The 19,009-nt window shown below is 39.1% G+C and overlaps 1 protein-coding gene across 1 annotated transcript in view; it reads left to right on the forward strand.

Moving 5' to 3' along the window:
* Window positions 1–976, forward strand: part of LOC306657023 (uncharacterized protein) — a 41,188-nt gene extending 40,212 nt beyond the window's left edge. The window contains exon 7 of the mRNA XM_079132680.1: window positions 883–976. Within this exon, the coding sequence (XP_078988806.1) occupies window positions 883–931 (49 nt within the window). The 3' untranslated portion in view covers window positions 932–976. The remainder of the gene's footprint in view (window positions 1–882) is intronic.
* The last annotated feature ends 18,033 nt before the right edge of the window (window positions 977–19,009 follow it).

Here is a 19,009-nt window from a genome sequence, read left to right on the forward strand (position 1 = left end):
GCCTTAAATAGGGACCTGGAGAGCTCACCAGCCCCTTTCACCAGCTGACACAGCATGTGCTAGAGTCTTGATCTTGGACTTCCCTCCCTCCTTCCCAATTGTTAGAAGTAAATTTGTTTTGTTTATGAGGCACCCAGTTTATGGTGCTTTGTTTTAGCAGCAGAACAGACCAAGATACTTTGGAAGGGCTAACCTAGCTCACCTCTGGGGATGGATCTTAATTGCCTAAGTCTTTCAGAAAATTCCACTTCTGACCATTAAGGAAGGGGAAGACAAGAGAAGGGAAGAGAGAGGGGAAGGCAAGAGAGGAAAGAAGGGAGGGTGGGCATGATCAAAACACAGTAAATGCATATAGGGAAATATAATAGTCAAAGTCATGAATTTGCACATTTAACATGCATTAGTAATTACCAAAAACATCCAACCTCCTTGGCAGAATTTTTTGTTGTTTTTGTCCACTGATGGGTTTTAATTCAGCTCTAAGTCAGTTGGGGCATGAAATCCCACTGGTTCAGAAGTAGTCATAAAATCAACAATGGCCCACAGAGATTTAAGGAAAGGACCTTACTTGACGACTGGTCCTGGATGGGCCAGAATGAGAAAGCCTGTAGCCTGTATTATGGGACAGCTTCCCATCCCATAAATCCTGAGGCCCAAACCTAGCAACACTGTGTATGGACAGCAGAGAGAAGTCAGAAGAGAGGAGCTTGGGTCCACTGTAAGACATCATTCTAGAGAATTCCTGTGGGTGTAGGATGTTTCAGGTTCCTCCTGAGATGTATCATACCAGGGAGGTGACAAGGATGTTTCCTTGTATTTCTTCATGAAGATCAGTGTTTACAGATAATACAAATAATCTCTTTTTTTTTTCTTTCTTCATAGACTTGGAAAGCTCAGTGGTGAGTGCCAACCCTTCTGGGAAGCGACATGATCGTAATCCATACCCCTATGAGATGTCACGCATCTTGTATTGGAGATGAGTCGGGATGTTTGCATTTCTCAGGGCATGAAGGACTGCTAAAGACTCCTGGCATCCTTTTTTTACAAAAGATTCTCAAAGCTTGCTCCATGGTTGCACTGTCTTCCAAGCCAAGCCACAGATCTTCGAAGATGGCAATATTTAATGGGCACATTTCAAGTGAGACTTGTGGGATTGAAAGATTTCTGGGATGAAGGATCCTGAATCTTCAAGTAGGTGGTTACCACACCTGTCTTGAGGAGTTCTGAGGAGGGGATTGTTGAAGAGCCTTGGATTCTGGATCTCTGGTTCTGGAGAGCTGGGTTGGGCTACATGGACCTACTGTGGGTCACACTGTCTACCTGTGAATTCAGGCTCCATTATCTCCTAGTTTTGAAAACTCAGGTAATTTACGTAAGCCCACTGAGCTTCAGTTTCCTCCTCCTTAGCAAACACACAATGGGCGCACTTCCCTCACAGTGTTGTGGGAAGGATTAAATTAAAAAATGATTGTGAAAGACGTAGTACCAGACAGTCTGCCTTCTGTATCTACTGGTTCTGCTTCTGCAGAATCAACGAACTGCAGAGTGAAAATGCTAAAAAAAATGTTTTAATCAGTTTTTTTTTTTTTTCTGCTGTGACCAAAAGACCTGAAAAGAACACTTTTAGAGGAGGAAAACTTTGCTTGGTGCTCACAGTTTCAGAGGTCTCAGTCCATCGATGGCTAACTGCATTGCTCTGGGCCAGAGGTGAGGCAGAAGAACCTCAGGACAGAAGTGTGAGGGAGGGAAGCAGCTCAGGACATGGTAATCAGGAAGCAAAGAGATTCCTTTCACTAGTGACAAAATATATAACCCAAAGCCATAATCCCAGTGACCTACCTCTTCCAGCCATAACCTACCTGCCTACAGTTACCACCCAGTTAATCCACAGGTGGACCCATGCACTGATTGGATTAAAGCTCTCATTTCACTTCTAAATTTTCTTGCATTTTTTCACACGTGAGCTTCTGGAGGACACCTCATATCTAAACCATAGTAACCCTCAACTCTTTGTGTACTCTCATCTCTGCTGCAGTGAGGAGGAACCCTGAAGGAAAAGGAGATTACAGGAATCTCTGCCTGAGTGGAGCTTTTTCCCTGGAGCAGAGTTGATTCACTCCACCTTTGGTCCATCCAGTGAGGGGACACATCCAGAGAGAGGTGCTGTCTCAAGTTTTTCATGCCCATCACCCTCATAGAGCCTATATTCTCCATATATTTATGTCAAGCTGGAGAGGCCTTTCCATATAGGAGCCAGGACTTCACCTCTTGACTCAGCATCACAAAAGTCATGTTGTGCTCCTTGGCCCTGTTGTCCAGTGGTGCTCTTCACTGTGACCTCCTTGGGTCTCTTCTTGAGTGGTGGGCAGAAAGGAAGGAGCACAGAATTGTGAGGAGAGGGTACTTACATTTTTCTAGAGTCAATTATACTGCAGAACCTTTGTTTTATGAACTTGGACTTCAAGTTTACAAAGCACTTACATCACTATTTCCTATAAATCCTACTAAATACGAAAAGTATAATAGAGTTCCTTATAAAAGATGTGAACACCTGTGATCCGCCAGCATGTAAAATCTATGCACATGATTCATGCACACTTCTCAATGTATTTGTAGGATCCCAAGCAATAGTAGCAGTAGATTAATTTGGGGAAAGGATGAGGCACATTGTGCATTAGTTGAGAGTTAAGGCTAAAAACTCAAAGGCCTTGTTACACCTTGGATGTGAGGTGCCTCCCAAAAGCTCACGTGTGAGACAATGCAAGAAGGTTCAGAGGAGAAATGATTGGGTTGTGAGAGTCTTAACCCAATCAGTGATTTAATCCCCTGATAGGGATTAACTGAGTGGTAACTGGAGTGGTGGGGTGTGGCTGGAGGAGGGGGAATTGGGGCACAGCTTTGGGTACAAATTTGTATCTGGCGAGTGGAGGCCTCTCTCTGTTTTCAGATCACAATGTGAGCTGCTTCCCTCTGCCACCCTCTGCCGACATGATGTTCTACCTCACCTCAAGTCCTAAGGAATGGAGTTGGCATTCTATGGACTAAAACCTCTGAAACCGTGAACCCTCAAATAAAATTTTCCTCTCCTAAAATTGTTCTGGTCAGTTCCTTTACTCACAGCAGTGAAAAAGTTGACTCAAACAGGGCTGAACAGAATATCTTCTAAACTCCAGCTGGTGTCTGTTCTCTGGAATAACTCACGAATATCAACTTTTAAAAGAGTTTTTATTATTCCTGTTGTGTTAGTCAGTAAACTGAGTCTAATATCACAGATAATAAGCTGCAGAGCCTAGATTCAGACCTGAGATTGTCTGGATTTGAAGCTTGTGTCCTACCCAGCAGCGCCATGTCCTGTTTTCCTTTACAAAGTTAAAAAAAAATACCCCAAAAACCATGCAGTCAAGCTAAAGGGAATTTTTTTAATTATTATTTTTTGATTCATTGTACACAAATGGGGTACAACTTTCATTTCTCTGGTTGTACACAAAGTAGAGTCACTCCGTTTGTATAATCATACATGTACATAGGGTAATGATGTTTGTTCCATTCCATTGTCTTTTCTTCCCTCTGCTCCCTCCTCACTCCTCATTTTCCTCTACACAATCCATCCTTCCCCTATTCTTCACTTACTACCTACTCCCGGTTATGTATCATCATCTACTTATCAGAGAAAACATTGGACCTTTGGCTTTTTGGGATGTCTTATCTCACTTGGCATGATATTCTCCAACTCCATCCATTTATATGCAAATGCCATAATTTTATTCTTTATGGCTGAATAATATTTCATTGTGTATATATACCACAGTTTCTTTATCCATTCATCTAATTAAGGGCATCTAGGTTGGTTCCACAATCTAGCTATTGTGAATTGAGCTGCTATAAACATCGATGTAGCTGTATCACTGTAGTATGCTGATTTCTGGGTATAGGCCAAGGAGTGGGATAGCTGGATCAAATGGTGGTTCCATTCCAAATTTTCTAAGGAATCTCCATACTGCTTTCCAGAGTGGCTACACCAATTTGCAATCCCACCATCAATATATAAGTGTATCTTTTTCCCCATATCCTTGCCAACACCTATTGTTGCTTGTTTTCTTGATAATAGTCATTGTAATAGGAATAAGATGAAATCTTAGGGTATTTTTGAATTACATTTCTCTTATTACTACAGATGTTAAGCATTTTTTCATGTATCTATTGATGGCTTGTAAATCTTCTGTGAAGTGTCTACTCAATTCCTTAGCCCATTTTTTTATTGGGTTGTTTGTATTTTTGGTGTAAAGTTTTTTTGAGTTTTTTGTAAGTTCTGGAGATTTGTGCTCTATCTGAAGTACATGTGGAAGATTTTCTTCCACTCTGTAGGCTCTCTCTTCACATTGTTGATTGTTTCCTTTGCTGAGAAAGAGCTTTTTAGTTGTGAATTTTATGTTAGTAAGTCACACTGAGATGATACAGTAGGTCCCTCTTGCCATGCTTCTTTGGCAGGCTTCTGCCCACTTTATGTATCTAAACTGAATTCTACTAGATCTCCATAGGGGCCTCTGTTTAAGTACAGCCAGACTTTGACTCCAGCAAATTCTCACCTCTTTCCAGTGCTGTGTCTGAAATGCCCTCCTTGTACCAACTGAAGAACAAAAGGATGATTCTCCCCATTTCTGTAATCCTTTCCCTCCCTCCCTCAATGTCAGCAGCTGGGCCTGCGCTTTCATCCCTGGGTCAGGTGGCACTAGTCATTAGCTGGGTTTTGTTTCAAATACCTAGCCCTGGAAAGAAACAAGATATTTAGACAACTGTGTGATAAGTAGATTACAAAACTGAAAATAAAGTTACCCAAGGCTGGGTAGGGAGGAGAGCTGAAGAAAATCAGAGGAGTAGAGGTTTTATGTAGGTGTATTCCTAAAAAGTCAGTTTTCAAGAGTCAGAGGTTTGGAGATGCATGAAATTACCATTAATTTGGGGAGCAGAAAATAGAGAAGGCCGTGCCCCAGACCTCAGGGTAGAGCTTGCAAAATGGCAAACCTCCAGTGCCCTGGGCTTTCACTTCAAAAGGTTCAATGTAATGATGTCCTTTGCCTAAGAGGGACCCACAGCAGACCTGAGGCTCTGTAGGGATGAGGTAGATGGAGTTCCCTCCAGAGCAGCCTGAGAGAGACAGTAGATTCAAGGGACCTTGCAGTTGGGGACATGGAGGACACAGCTTTAGGCACCAACAACCAAAGTTCAGGTGGGAAGAAGAAAGCAAAGCAGATTCCATGTAGATGGAGGGCAGTGAGACCCTATGTACCTTTTCCCCCACCTGAAATACTGCAGAAGGTCCTCTGCCCCAAGGTGAAGGATGGCACTCCAGGCTCCATGATGGTCCAGTTCCAATTTCATTCCTTTTCAGGTTAAAAATCACTTCTCCAAGGTGAGAAAACTGTACTGGAACCTCACAAAGCTTTGGTCAACTTCTAGCATAGGCGGGGCATGAGGTAGTCACATCTAGAAGGCAATAATCCAGAGGAGATGAAGCTGGGAGGAGCGGTATCACTGTGGGAGGAGATGGGGTCGGGTACGTTAGGGGCAACTTCATTAGCTTTGCAGCCAAATGGAGTTGTGTATGGAGAATTCCATCCAGTGTCAGGGTAGAAAAGGTCATGGTTAGGATGGTTAAAGATGCAGTTCAGAAGGTTGCATCAGGTGGAGAAGTTGACAGCAGATTATGGAAGTTTAAAATATGCGCAAGTCAAACAAATATGAATGGAAACAACAGTTACCATATTATGATGATTGGCAGAGACAAAAACGATCACACCCAGTGTTGGTGAGGAAAGCTGGAGGGAGTATAAATTGTTCAAGCCTTTCTGAAGGGCAATTTGGTCTCAAGGATCAAAATGCAAATTGTTCCCCTTGAGTCTACAATTCTAGAAATTTATCCCAAAAGAATAATCAGACAAGCATGAAAATATGTATGTGTAACAAGTTGATCTCAGCTTTGTTTATAGTGGTGAAAAACTGGAAACCGCAAACATAGTAATAAACAGTAAAGCGAATAAATTATGGGCTATCTGTATACCAATCAGCAATCTATATGCAAATGAGAGCCATTATGTAGACATTGCAATGATTATGTAGATTCATATTTATTAGCATAATATGGTGTTTAAGATATGTTGTTAAGTAATGAAAGCAGCCGAGGCATGGCATATTTGGTATTAATGAATTAAAAACATGCATAGATAAAAGTCTGAAGGTCATATACCAAAATACTAAAGGTAGGTGTTTGGGGGACAATAGTGACATTAAAATGATTAAAGTTAATTTTTACCTTGTCTTTTTCTCTTTATTGAATTATCTGGAAAACTTAGACTGAACATTAATTATATTGATAAATTCAAGCATTACAGGGCATTATATGAGACAAGGTTCTTCCTTCTGCAGGCTGAACTTTCTCTTCCCTCCACTGAATTTTTTCCTTCTCTGAACTCCTGGGACAGTTAAAAACCTAAGGAAAGAATCCAATAGAGCTTTTTTTTTTTTATGAAAGATAACATTGCTGATGACTGCCTTGAGCTGCCTTTCCAACAGCTTTGTGGATTCAGCCAGGTCCTAAGTGGTTTGAGGTCAGGAATCAACATCACAATCATGTTCTGATGTGACATCAGTCTTATACACCTCTGAGAATGTAGGAGGCAATAAAGAAAGCTTTGTGGATTGATGTGGGTGTAGGCAGGTTGTGGAGGGGAAAAGGCCATCCTGGATTTAGATGACTTTTTTTTCAAATGGACTTGGAATCTGAAGTGGTTATATGGTCAGTTCTAAGCACCTGGTCATGAGCAAAAATGCAGGGCAGCAACAAATAAAGGAAGAATGTCCTGGGATCCTTCTCTTCCACCCTTCCTGGTAGCAAACGGTGAAGCCTTTGTAGTGCTCAGGGAAAACTTCTGCAAAGGAATACTGAGCATCTGTCTGGGGTGTTGTGTGGCATGACTCTTACTCTCAAGCAGGAGGGAGAGCAGGGCCAGCCCCATCCCTGAGTTTTGACTCAGAGTTAAATCTGGAAAGCAATGATTCTAATTACTTACCCATTCCTAACTGTTGAGAAGCAAAGCAAGGAGAAAACTTTGATTACAAGTAAGCATGCCATAGAGAAAGAGAAAAACATGAAAGGGGTCTGTTAGGGTTTGGATGTGAAGGTGTCCCCTCAAAGCTCATGTGTGAGACAATGCAAGAAGGTTCAGAGGAGGAATGATTGGGTTAGGGGAGCCTTAACGAATCCCCTGATAGGGATTAACTGAGTGGTAATGAAGGCAGGTGAGGTGTGGCCTGAGGAGGCGGGGCCTTGGGGGCGTGGTTTTGGGGTCTATATTTGTATCTGGCAAGTGCAGTCTTTTTCTGCTTCCTGGCCATCCTGTGAGCTGCTTCCCTAAGCTACACTGTTCCTCCATGTTGTTCAGACTCACCTGGAACCCCTAAGAATGGAGCCAGCTGTCAATGAACTGAGATCTCTGAAACTGTGAGCCCTCAAATATACTTTTCCTCCTCTACAATGGTTCTGGTGGGGTATTTTAGTTGCAGCAGCAAAAAAGCTGAGTAAAACAGGGGTGGGGGGATAAAAATACAAGAGGAAATAAAGGAAGGAAGGACCAAAGGAATGAAAAATTGAAGGAAGGCAAGATGTAAGAAAAAATTTAGAAGAAAAAATGATAGAGGGACTTCTGCACATATTATCTTTGAAAGTTGTTGGAAAGTTGTTGTCTTTTGAAGATTTTGGGCTGTGTTCTCCTTATAGGACTTGAAGGAGTTTTTAGGGTCCTGGAATAATGAAAAACTGGTAGTCAAAGTATGGGTAGAGTTTGGAGAATCCTCATTTAAAAAACTTATTATAAAGTACATTAAGTTATTTACTCTTTCCGCAGAGGATAATATTTTGACTTCTATCATCATCACCAACTGGTTTTGTTGTGTTCTCCAATTTCATATAAATAGATTCATGCACTGGATGCATTTTAAGTCTATCAGGAGAAGTCCATTAGTTCCCTTCCCTGTAAATGGTTAGCTCTTGTTAACCAATATACACAGGGACACCAAGAGAGGTTCCTAACATAAAATACATGTTGTCTGACTATTAAATGTACTGATATATGTGAATTACACTCTGCAGTTTTACTCGGATGAATTAAACTCATGTGAGAGCTCCAAAATTCTTTAATCAGGTGCCACACAAGTTAGGCAGTAGATGGTGAAATCAGGGAAAGGAGGAAGTAGGCTTAGCAGTGAGACTCCCGATTGTATAAGGGGATTAAATGGTTCTTCCGAATACTTTTTTGTTTTTTCTTTGTTTTGTTGGTGTCTCTTGGTAAGAATGAATCTTTGATACTTTTTGAAGTATTCATAACAGGAGGTATTTTAATTCTGCACAATGAACCAAACAAATGCCTAATTCATTTGATTCACAGGCCTACCCAGAAATGCGAACAAAGTGCTATTCAGCATATCGCCACTAGATGGGGATCTTGAGTCAATCATCACCAGCTGGCTTTCTTTATCTCATGTTTTCTTTATTTGAATCTGTTTTACCCGGGTCTGAATACATATATAATGCAAGTTTACAATTTTGGCATTTCACGTTTTCAGCTGAACTTTTGGGGGATGATAATTTGGAGTAAAATGGATTTAGTTTTAAATGTATTAGCTTAATTAATTTTTCATCTGGGGTCTCAGGGAGGTGGAAATGCCCCAATGTGCAGGCGGCATGCTATTAATCTGGTATTTATTTCTGGCAGAAGTTACTACTGTTTATTCACATTGCCCCCACAGGGTGTGGCTAGTTGTGGAGACTGTCATTATTCCTCATAACTGATTAAAAGAGGAAATCCTCTAGAAATTGCTTGGACAACCAGTATGTGAACTCAACTGTTTTATTTCCATAAAATAAGCAGATTCAATCTATTTATAAAACACTAGCAGAAAAAGCTAAGGCTTTTTGTCCTTTATTCCGCATAAAATTTCAAAGTGATTTTTTTATTTAATCACAATGTGACCTTATAGAAAAATCTTGAAGTCAAGTAAAAATCTTTGCCTTTCTCTTTTATTGGTCAAGGCAGTCATGCCATTCAGGAATAAAATCCATGGTTTGCTGAAAACAATGACTGAAGCTTGTCTTCATGTATAAGTTTTCAAGCATACTCAGGAGCTGGACAGTCTTGCCTGTAATGTGCTGACCTTCTACCTAGGGACATTGTGGCCATTTAGCTTTGGCTGCTATCTGAAATGAGTTTGAGTGTCTCAGCTCATTTTGTATGAAACACAAATAAAGCCCACAAAATAAAACATGCAATTTGGGATTATTGCCAGTCTCTGTTCAGAAGGTGCCCAGAACTCCATTTTTGAAATCTGAATTCCTGTTCCATGTAGATAGAGGCTCTTGTACTTCCAGATGGGCCCAATTGGAGTTGAAGGAAGGAAGAAAAAGAAAGCCAGGAGGCATCATGCTAGAGGAAATGTCTCTGGTGACCCATCCTGAGTTCTCCGTAGTCCTAAGCACCCTATATTCAAACCGTGGACACATCTGGACCTATCTGACCTGAAAGCTCAGGCAGGGGCTGTCTGTTTCTCCAGTTCATGTTCTACTTTTCAACTTCTTCAAAGCAGCATAATAAAGAATGATAAGGACTTTATTCCCTACTGCCTTTACCGGTCCCACCCACTGGGCAACCACTGTAGCCGCTGCCCTCGGGCCTGTGACCACTGTTGGCTGTTTGTCTTCCTTCCACCTGTCTGGCTGGAGAAAAGGCTCCAGGGTCTGGCAGTGGCTGACACGGAAGCTTTGCCACTTGGGTGTAACTTTGAACCAATTTCCCTAAGTATGGGAGATTATCCAAGAAATGTCTCAAATTTCAGACTTGGATCACTTTCAGCAAGAGAGGATATTTTCATTTGTTTTTCTTCACATTTCTTTATCTTAAACAAAAGTAAACTATGTTTATTAAAGAAAAATTCTAGTAAACAGTTATTTCCAGAGGAAAAAAAAATCAAGATCATTTGTGATCCTACCACCTAGATATCAACCCTGTTAATGCCTTTTTATATATCCTTTAGCCAAAGATGTATGTGTGTGTGTGTGTGTGTGTGTGTGTTTGTGTGTATACATATGAATTCAAATATCTATATGTATTTCAGTACACACACGTACACACACACACACACTCACACATATTTGAATAGTGGTCATTTTATAATACTGCTTTATGACTTTTATTTACAAAATGATGTATATCATATATTTTTATATTGCAAAGCATTTATATGTAGCCTCACAAATTAATGATTACCTTGTATTCCATTGTAAACAATCCCTTACTTTTGAACAGTAGCGACTCTCTCCCCTTTTATTGATGATACAAACAAAACTGTAATTAATATTCAGGGGTGATTTTTATTGTGTATTCTAATTTTCAAATATATCAAATATATAGTACCTGACTATTGAAAATATTCCTTCCAATGTGAGACTGCATTCCTTTTACAGGAACATGAGAAACATAAGTAAACATTTATAAAGAATACAAAATGTTTCCCTCTTCCCCCACACGTATTTATCTGAGTTGTACATGTATGCCTAAATATTCCCTGATATACCATTTTAATGTAATGGAAAATAGTCACTTTAATCCTTAGAGTTGATTCTTCTATGGGTTAATGGAAAAAAATACTGGGACTACAAGATGCATGAAAAATGTTTTAAAGTCTTTATTGGGCTTGAAATGATGAGAGTTTACATAATTAATCATAAGGGGATGTTTTTAGTCACAGAAATGATCATTAGTACTGCACTAGAGTTAAGTAATCTTTATAGCAATATAAAAATGCCATTTTACCCTTAGATCTTACCGAGATTTTGTCTCTCTTTTATGCTCTTTGGCATTACAACACTCAGTAATTGAATGCTACTTAATAATGAGGGTGGGTAATGAAACCATCTAAGCTAATGTGTCCATGGAAATTTCTGAAGCACAAACCCAAATAGCACCACAGTACGTTGTATTAGCCCACAGCTAGGAAAAAGAGAAATTAAGTTGTGATAATTGTGGTGTTTAAAAAATTACCCCCACTTCAAAAATTATTAGCCTTTGTTCTCCTTCCTCGTCGTTTGTCTTTCTTCCTGTTTTTTCAGTGATGTTGTAAGATGCCCATTCAGTATGTCAGCCTCAGCTCACATTGTCATTGATTGTTTTGGTGGGGGCTATCATACATTTTTAACTATCCTTCATAAATTATAAGAATGTTTATGGAGAGGTTTTTGATACATAGCTGACTCATATTTGGTCTGTTTTGACAAAGAGACAATGATAAGCACATTGGGTGATTCTCCTTTGCTCACATGAGGATGTAGGTCAATGGTTAATAGAAGCTTCTGGAAAAAGGGGGACCACACTGTGTTTATTGCTGAGGGATCTGGCAGGGGTGAAGGGATGATCTGTGTTCCTTCTGGGGGAGTTTCACCTGAAAAGTGGGGATGAAAATGTCTTTGAGGATTAAATGAGGAAATGCCCAGTCTCCTCACTGTGCCTGTTGCAAAGGAGCTCAACTGTTTGCTATTATCAAAAGTTGGTCAATTCGGTTGAATTAAACTGTGGAGTGAAATGACACCTTATTTTTGTCCCTAAAGCCAAATACAAATGGCCGAAGGGTGAGGGTAATTGTAGATTTTTTTAACCTATTTGGTAAAAATGAATTGTGTCATTATCTAACTAAAAATCCTCCAAGAACTTAGTTCAGAGACATTTCCATTTCTAGAAACAAAAGCATACAACTTTGGATTAGATGTTTTAACTTTTCTCTCATCTGTTCAGTGAAGCGACCCTTCAATTGAGATACATGTCTTCTTATCGCAAACGTCTTCTCATTATGGTTTTTAGCAAATGTAACTTATTGAAAATAGGAAAAGCTGCCTAAAGTATCATTTAATGAAGCACCTTTAAATTTAAAAAAGCAAGAATATCTCTTGTGCTTTCAAAATGTAACTTAATTGGTTCCAAACATGAGCAGTTGGATTTTGATCTCAGTCTATAAAATAAAATAAAAAACTTTGATTTTGAGTATAAGGCCTGGTTTAAACTTTAACTGAAAATAATTGATTTGTAAAATTTCAAAAGCAACTTTTTAATCTTTCACTAAACTATTAATAAGTTAATAACCTTATTCCATTGAATTTCTTCTTTTATTATATAAGTTCAGATTCTTGAGTAGGTCTTTATTCATTCAAAAATATGCTTATTTTTTGAAATGTTAATTTTGCTGTTATAAAAATGAACTTGTAGCATCTTTTCTTAAATGAAGTTTTTCATTAAAATTAATCTTAAAGAAGTGGGGTGAAGGAGGGCAGGAGAAGGAGACCATGAAAAACTCCTCACTTCAAACTCATAGAGACTCTCAATTTTAGCAAATTTAGTTTTAAAGGAAATGCATTCCCAATTTTCTTTAGCCTTTCCTGATAATAGAGATAGTTGCATAGATCTAGTGAACTATCTTTTTCTATACATTTTGAAAACAGAATTCTTTTTATCACTATCACATAGAAAATAATGTATGTTATTTCTGTCCTGTAATAAATAGACTTCTGTATTTAATTTTGTAGGAGAAAGAGTTCGATGCAAACATTTTCTGTCTACCATTTACTTATAAAATTTTCTCCCTTGCCAAAATGTTGACACCATCTCTTTTACGCTTGGAATGATTGTCTCTTTGAGAAGTGAGTTTTATGGGAGTTAGATCTCTTTATTACCTCGCAATTCCTAGAAGACTGGTATATTCACATCTAGTGATGGAAAGCAATATAGATAGTTGTCTTTTATTTGAGAGCAATAACCAACAGATTTAGAAGTTAAAAACAACAACAAAAATAACCAGAAAAACAAAACAAAACAAAAAAGAAAAACAGAAGTCGCCTTAATGATATGTTCAGATCTATCATAGTAGTGATTGTGTTAGTCATCTTTTCCCGCTGTGACCAAAATACTGAACAAAAATAATTCAGAGGAGGAAGAGTTTATTTTGGCTCATGGTTTCAGAGATTCAGTCCATGGTTGGCCAACTCCTTTGCTCTGGGCCTAAGGTGAGGCAGAATATTACGGGATTCCATGATCACAGAGGAGGAAATCTGCTCAACACATGATAGGAAGTAGAGAGAGAGAGAACAAGGTGCCAATGGTAAATAATGAACCCTTAAGTCATGCCCCAAGTGAGCTACTTCCTTTAGCTGTGTCCGACCTGCCTACAGTTACCACTCAATTAGTCCATTCAAATTATTGATCCATTCAATGGTTTAATATACTTGTTAGGTTACTGCTTTAATAATCTCATCATTTAATTCCTGAACATTCCTGCATTAACACAGGTGCTTTGGGGGCACACCTCATATCCAAACCATAACCGTGATTATATGAATCAGTGTGCATGAATGGGAATAGCTAGATTTGATAATTCATGAGAATTGGCTCTTCTGTCAGCTTTTAAAAACAAATTTCTGAAATGGACTTAGGAAATTCTAGCCTCAAGCTCTGTTATGAAGGTGGTTCACACATATTTAAAATTCTAGATCTTTTTCTAAATTTCCATTGACCCTTGGACCATCTAAGAATCTCACCCTAGGTTAGACAGTGCTTGTAAGTGGGGACAGTTGGGAGGAAGAGATATATGTACTGGTCTGTGTATGATCTGACTCCACCGTAATGTAAGACATATGGCAGCAACTCTGTCTCATTCACTTTTGTATCCTTAGTGCCTAGAAGTGAGTGTGGTACATAGTAATACTCAATAAATATCGACAGAATGATAACATTAGCTGAAAATAGGGGGAAAAGGAATGTGCTCAGGAAAGATGGAGGTTCAGAAATGGTGAAACAATGCAATTTTCAACCACAGCAGTCAAGGAAGTCCTGATTTTCCAACCATGAAAGTCTGGAGATGGTGTGGATGGTGGTGCCAAGTAGGAATGTTGCTCTGTGTCACTTAGTTTTCTAGTTCCCTCTTAAAACAGTGTATGGCTGGGAGCTTCTGGCCACTTCCTAGCTTCTCTGTTTCTCAGTTCCCCAGGGACTTCATCCCTCTTCCAGTTGCCCTCTGCTGTAGCAGCATGAAGCCTGAGCTTTCTGGTTAATGAGCAGAAGGATGAAGTGGTTGCGAACACGGGTGTGGGCATCAGACTCTTCTGGGCATCCATCCAGGACCCACCTCTTGCTATATCTGATCCTCAGCAAGTTACTTAGTCTAGCTCAGCCTCATTTTCTCCATCTCTGTATTCAAATTGATAATAATTATACTTATCACATTGGGTTGCTGAAGGATTAATGAGAAGATGTCTGATATGAGTACCAAATGAGGAAGACATTGTGTGGGTGGCTGATTGCCCACAGAGGAATCCTGCATTTTAAGCACTTAGTGTAGGACTGGTTATGAGAAGCTTTTTGTTTTTTGGTACTTGGGATTGGACCAGGGTGCTTAACCACCAAGCCCCATCCCCAGCCCTTTTTTATTATTTTATTTTGAAACAGAGTCTCCCTATGTTGCTTGGGACCTCTCTAAGTGACTGAGGCTGGCTTTGAACTTGTGATCCTCCTGCCTACACCTTCCAAGTGACTGGAATTATAGGTGTGCACCACTGCACCCTGCTCATGAGAAGCTTTTGATAATACAATTCATTTCTCTTTCATTGTTCTGGTGTTAAGAAAGAACCTGAGAAGGAAGCAAAGGAGAGAGAAGGATGCTGAACTTCAAAAGGGACGTGGAATAACCAGTAGTTCTGTGTTTAGCAGTGACTCTAGGTTCCCCTGATCTGAGCAGATGCAGGCATGTGCCACTATCAACATGGACATGATCTGCATGCAATGGGCCTTCTCCAATCTGAGCATTCAACTTCTTTTGTTATAGTATCATAGTCATTTTCAGTTAGTTGTTGCAAAAGACATTTGTTAACAGTGTTTGGTTTTCCTTTCAAATTGATTTTAAAAGGCACCAATAGCATTTGCCATCACATAACAGGGTAGGAATTGTGCTTTAGGTTGTTGGTGTCTTTAAGTAGGAAAATGTGCTGCTGCAAAGGGAACTGTGGTGCTCAAGAGGCCGGGCATCATGGTTGTGGTCAGTCAACTGATCTTTCAAGAGAAAGGAACAATTTGACTGTTTTTCCCCATTGGACTATTAACAGTCTGAAGAAGAATAGAACTCTTTATTAAAATAACTAAACATAAACATAGGTCAAAGCCACAAGTTTTTCTGTATGGAATATGCAATTAGAACAAGATAAAAAATAAAATAAGCACCTAATTACAACTGGATGCCTTTATCATTAACCTTCAACTGTTAGTAATGTTATTTTTTCCCCTTGCTTCCCTCGGCAACGTTAAACTAAGATAGAAACGCTCAGGCAATTCCTTTCCACAATCTTCTCAGACGTCCCCAACCTCTCCCTAGGTACCCACTCCTTGACTTTTGGAGTTAAAATATTTTAATCTGTCTGGAAACCTAACACTCTCCTCTGTCTTTGCCCTCCCACTTTGTCGTATACTATTTCCTCAGCCAGGAAAGCTTTTCCTCAGGGAAGAGCTCCAGGACCAGGCCCTGGAGTGGGGTCGTACTCTTTTCTTTTTTCTTTTTTTTTGGTAACAAAACCATTTTAATAAAATATAGTTCACCTAACCATATATTTCACCTACTGAAAGTGTATAGGCCAGTGGTTTTTAAATATATTCACAGAGTTGTGCGGACATTACCACAATCAATTTTAGAGTGGTTTCATTATTCTCAGAAGAAACCCTGTACCCATTAGCAGTCAACTCTGTCCCCCATCATCCTGCACCCCAGCCCTCAGGCGACCACTAAGCTACTTTCTGTGTCTTTAAAATTGCCTATTCTAGACATTTTGTATAAACATCATTTGCTCTTAAACTACACTGCACATAATTAGAAGGGGAAAAAAAAAGTTCATTAAATACACAGTTCAACAATGATTTCCTGAATATTTTGCCTTAATACAAGCACAAAGTCCACTGGAAGAAGAGCTGCATTATTTTAATGACGGTATCATGAAAATACTAGGACATCACAGATCAAGCTTAACAAAGAACACTTCACCTGGTGTTTTAGTAAGTCACCGTCAGCAACTGCATCTGGAAGCAGAGTGACCTGGCCTGCATCAGATATTTTAGGAACATGGTTCTTCTCAATTTGGATTAAGTTCTGGAATAAGAAAAGCTTCCTCCTAGTATTCTATGCAAGCCACTGACCTGTTCTTGTCAGACTGAATGCTGACATAATTTTTTAAAATAAAATGACGTATTAAAATTATTTCTTGAATGATGACTGAAACAGATGTATTTTAATCTACAGGGCATAGAAAATGAAATTTAGACATCATAGATGCCTTTCTCATTAATAAGTGTTTTAAATAGAATGAAAGTACTAAGTTAAATAAATATGCAACTCTGCTGCTTTGTAAGGCTTAAGAAAGTCAAATTGGAGGTCTTTCTCTTCACCAAAGAATTGACTTACAAAGTGTAGGCATTTTATACTATCAAATATCAGTCTTTTGGAATATCATGAACATGCTGCCTTGCTGTTCTTTAAAGAAACAAAATATAACTGTGACACGTCCTTCAGGACATTGCCTCTGCATTTCTAATTTGGTTGGTGCCTGGTAGGTAAGTACCATTCTGACTTACACTCACCAACACTAACATTTTCTGTACTCTTGTGTGCTAGTGCATGAAAATAAACAAGTTCCATTCAAAACCTGGCTCTAAACACTTGCAAAGTTTTTGTTTTTCATTAAAAGATACCATAACATTTACCTAAATGCTCTTTATTACTGTCACAAGATGTCCATCATAAAAAAAGGAAATTAGATCTGCTTGGATTAGATTTTCTTTCTTTCTTTTATTTTTTTGTTAAAAAAAAAAAAAAAAACTTTTGCTGGATGTTTTGAACTGTTATCAAAGTAAATAAAGGTAAAAATGGCTGTGTTTTCCTAAATTGCTTGCATGGAAAAACCTTCAAATACCTTTCATGGGCAGGCAGTCTAAACAGGCAGTGCCACGAATCCAGTTCCCCATCCTATTCATCCTCCCACCTTCCATGAGCTGAATCCCTGGTGGATCAACCTTGGAAAAATAAAATGGCAGCTTGATGACCTGAATTGTACCCTGAGCACCACAATGCCCTGAAAGTTACTCTTTTCATTGTAGTCAATGGGCTGAAAATACAAGAATTCTATTCCAAATTCACCTCTCAACTGTTAAAAAGTGTGGTAAAAATCGTTTTTAAAAAGTATTTATAGGAAGGGCGCAGGTGTTATTCTAGCCCGATTAAAACTGGTTGTGAGTCCTCCCTCTTCCTTTTAAATTGCAACAAGACAGACTCTGATATGATGCACAGATTTTTTTTTTTTTAACAACAAACTGAGTTTTAGAATTATAATTTAGAGTGTATTGGATGTATCACCAAAAGACAGGGTGGTTGTGCAATTGTAAGGCAGCATTGTATTGTGGCTAGTCTGAGTAAATCTAAATCTTTTCAAGCTTTGGTTGAGTGGGTTAATTCCAGGACCTGAATTACAAGTGCAATTTGAATTACATTGCAAATGCTGAACTTACTTCACTTTAGTAAGGTGCTTTCTTTTCCCCTTCTCGGACTTATGAATTCTAGCTGTTTTGATGTTTTTCAAATGTTGAAATATTTCAGTTAGCTGTAAAAAATAGCAGTTCCAACTAAAACTGGAGGAAAAGGATTTTTCCCCTTTGCCTCTTTGTTTATTAATTCCTTTATTTATTCATGTTTTGTTTGCTTCTATTTTGTGAAATCTCTACTTTTAACATCGATTTAAGCCTTTTAAATTGCAGCGAACCCTGAACCATTCTAGGTAATAGGGTATTAATTCTTTTTCTCCTCTGATGAATATTTTGTAAAAATATTGCTGCAAACATTGAAAACAGCCCAGACTTAAAGCTGAGGGGGGAAGTAAACAAACAGGTGAGATGTTAATAAATGATACAAAACTGGGATTTTTAATTTTGGGATTTCCGGGGCATAAGCAATGTCTGATAAATATAGACTCTAGAAACCCTGGGGGCGGGGGTGGGGGTCAGTCAGTCCATAGGGTGACACTGATTTTATGGACAAAGAACAAAGAAGTCAAGTGGATTGTGCGTGTCTTGAGTTCCCATGTCTGAGCCCTGTTCTAACCACAGGTCCTCTGTCCTGAGGATGGTACAGTCCTATTGAGAAAACAACAGGCCTGGGTGGGTTCAGAGGGCTCTGCTGTGATATTGGAGATAATGTCAGGTATTTCAACCACTGGGAGAAGTGACAGACAAACTGCCTGGTAATTATTTAAGAACATACCAATTTATTCGTAGCATAAAGTCTAAGATCAGGCTGCTCAAGCATGATGCTACGGTTTTCAGGCTGTGGAGGTATTTATCTTGCAGTCTTTACAAAAGAAGTCTGATTGAATAATTGGCGTCAGAAGACAAGAAAATACAGGTTAATATTAGGAGTTCAAAAGCTTGACAAATTTTTAAAGTGAACCTGCTTAATGGGATACGAGCACCATCGACAATTGCAATAATCAAGGGCTTTGCAGCAAAGAACTGGAAATGAGTAATCAATCTAGAACATTGTATGCTGTGGGTAGAGTGTGCATTTGGGGCTTTGTTCGTCCCTGCCTGCTCTTTTTTCCCCAGGTTTAAACTCTCCATCCTTCATGGGACTGGGGTAATGTGGTGTCTCATTACTGAATGACAAAGATGACACTGGGAGACCCTGCATAAAGTGCAGGACCCCTGTCCTCAGAGATGATCACTCCTAATAATACGACTGCAGATTTTTCTGGTTTGCACGTTTATTGCTCTTCTTTCATTCCTCTAGTTTCTGCAACATCAAAATTTAATTAAGACAGACTTGTCCGGTTCAACCTTATGTAATTAATGAAACATTTTGTTGCACCAATATTTATAACAGAATTGCTAGA

The sequence above is a fragment of the Sciurus vulgaris genome (genome assembly GCF_902686455.1).
Source record: "Sciurus vulgaris genome assembly, chromosome: 1".
NCBI lineage: Eukaryota > Metazoa > Chordata > Mammalia > Rodentia > Sciuridae > Sciurus > Sciurus vulgaris.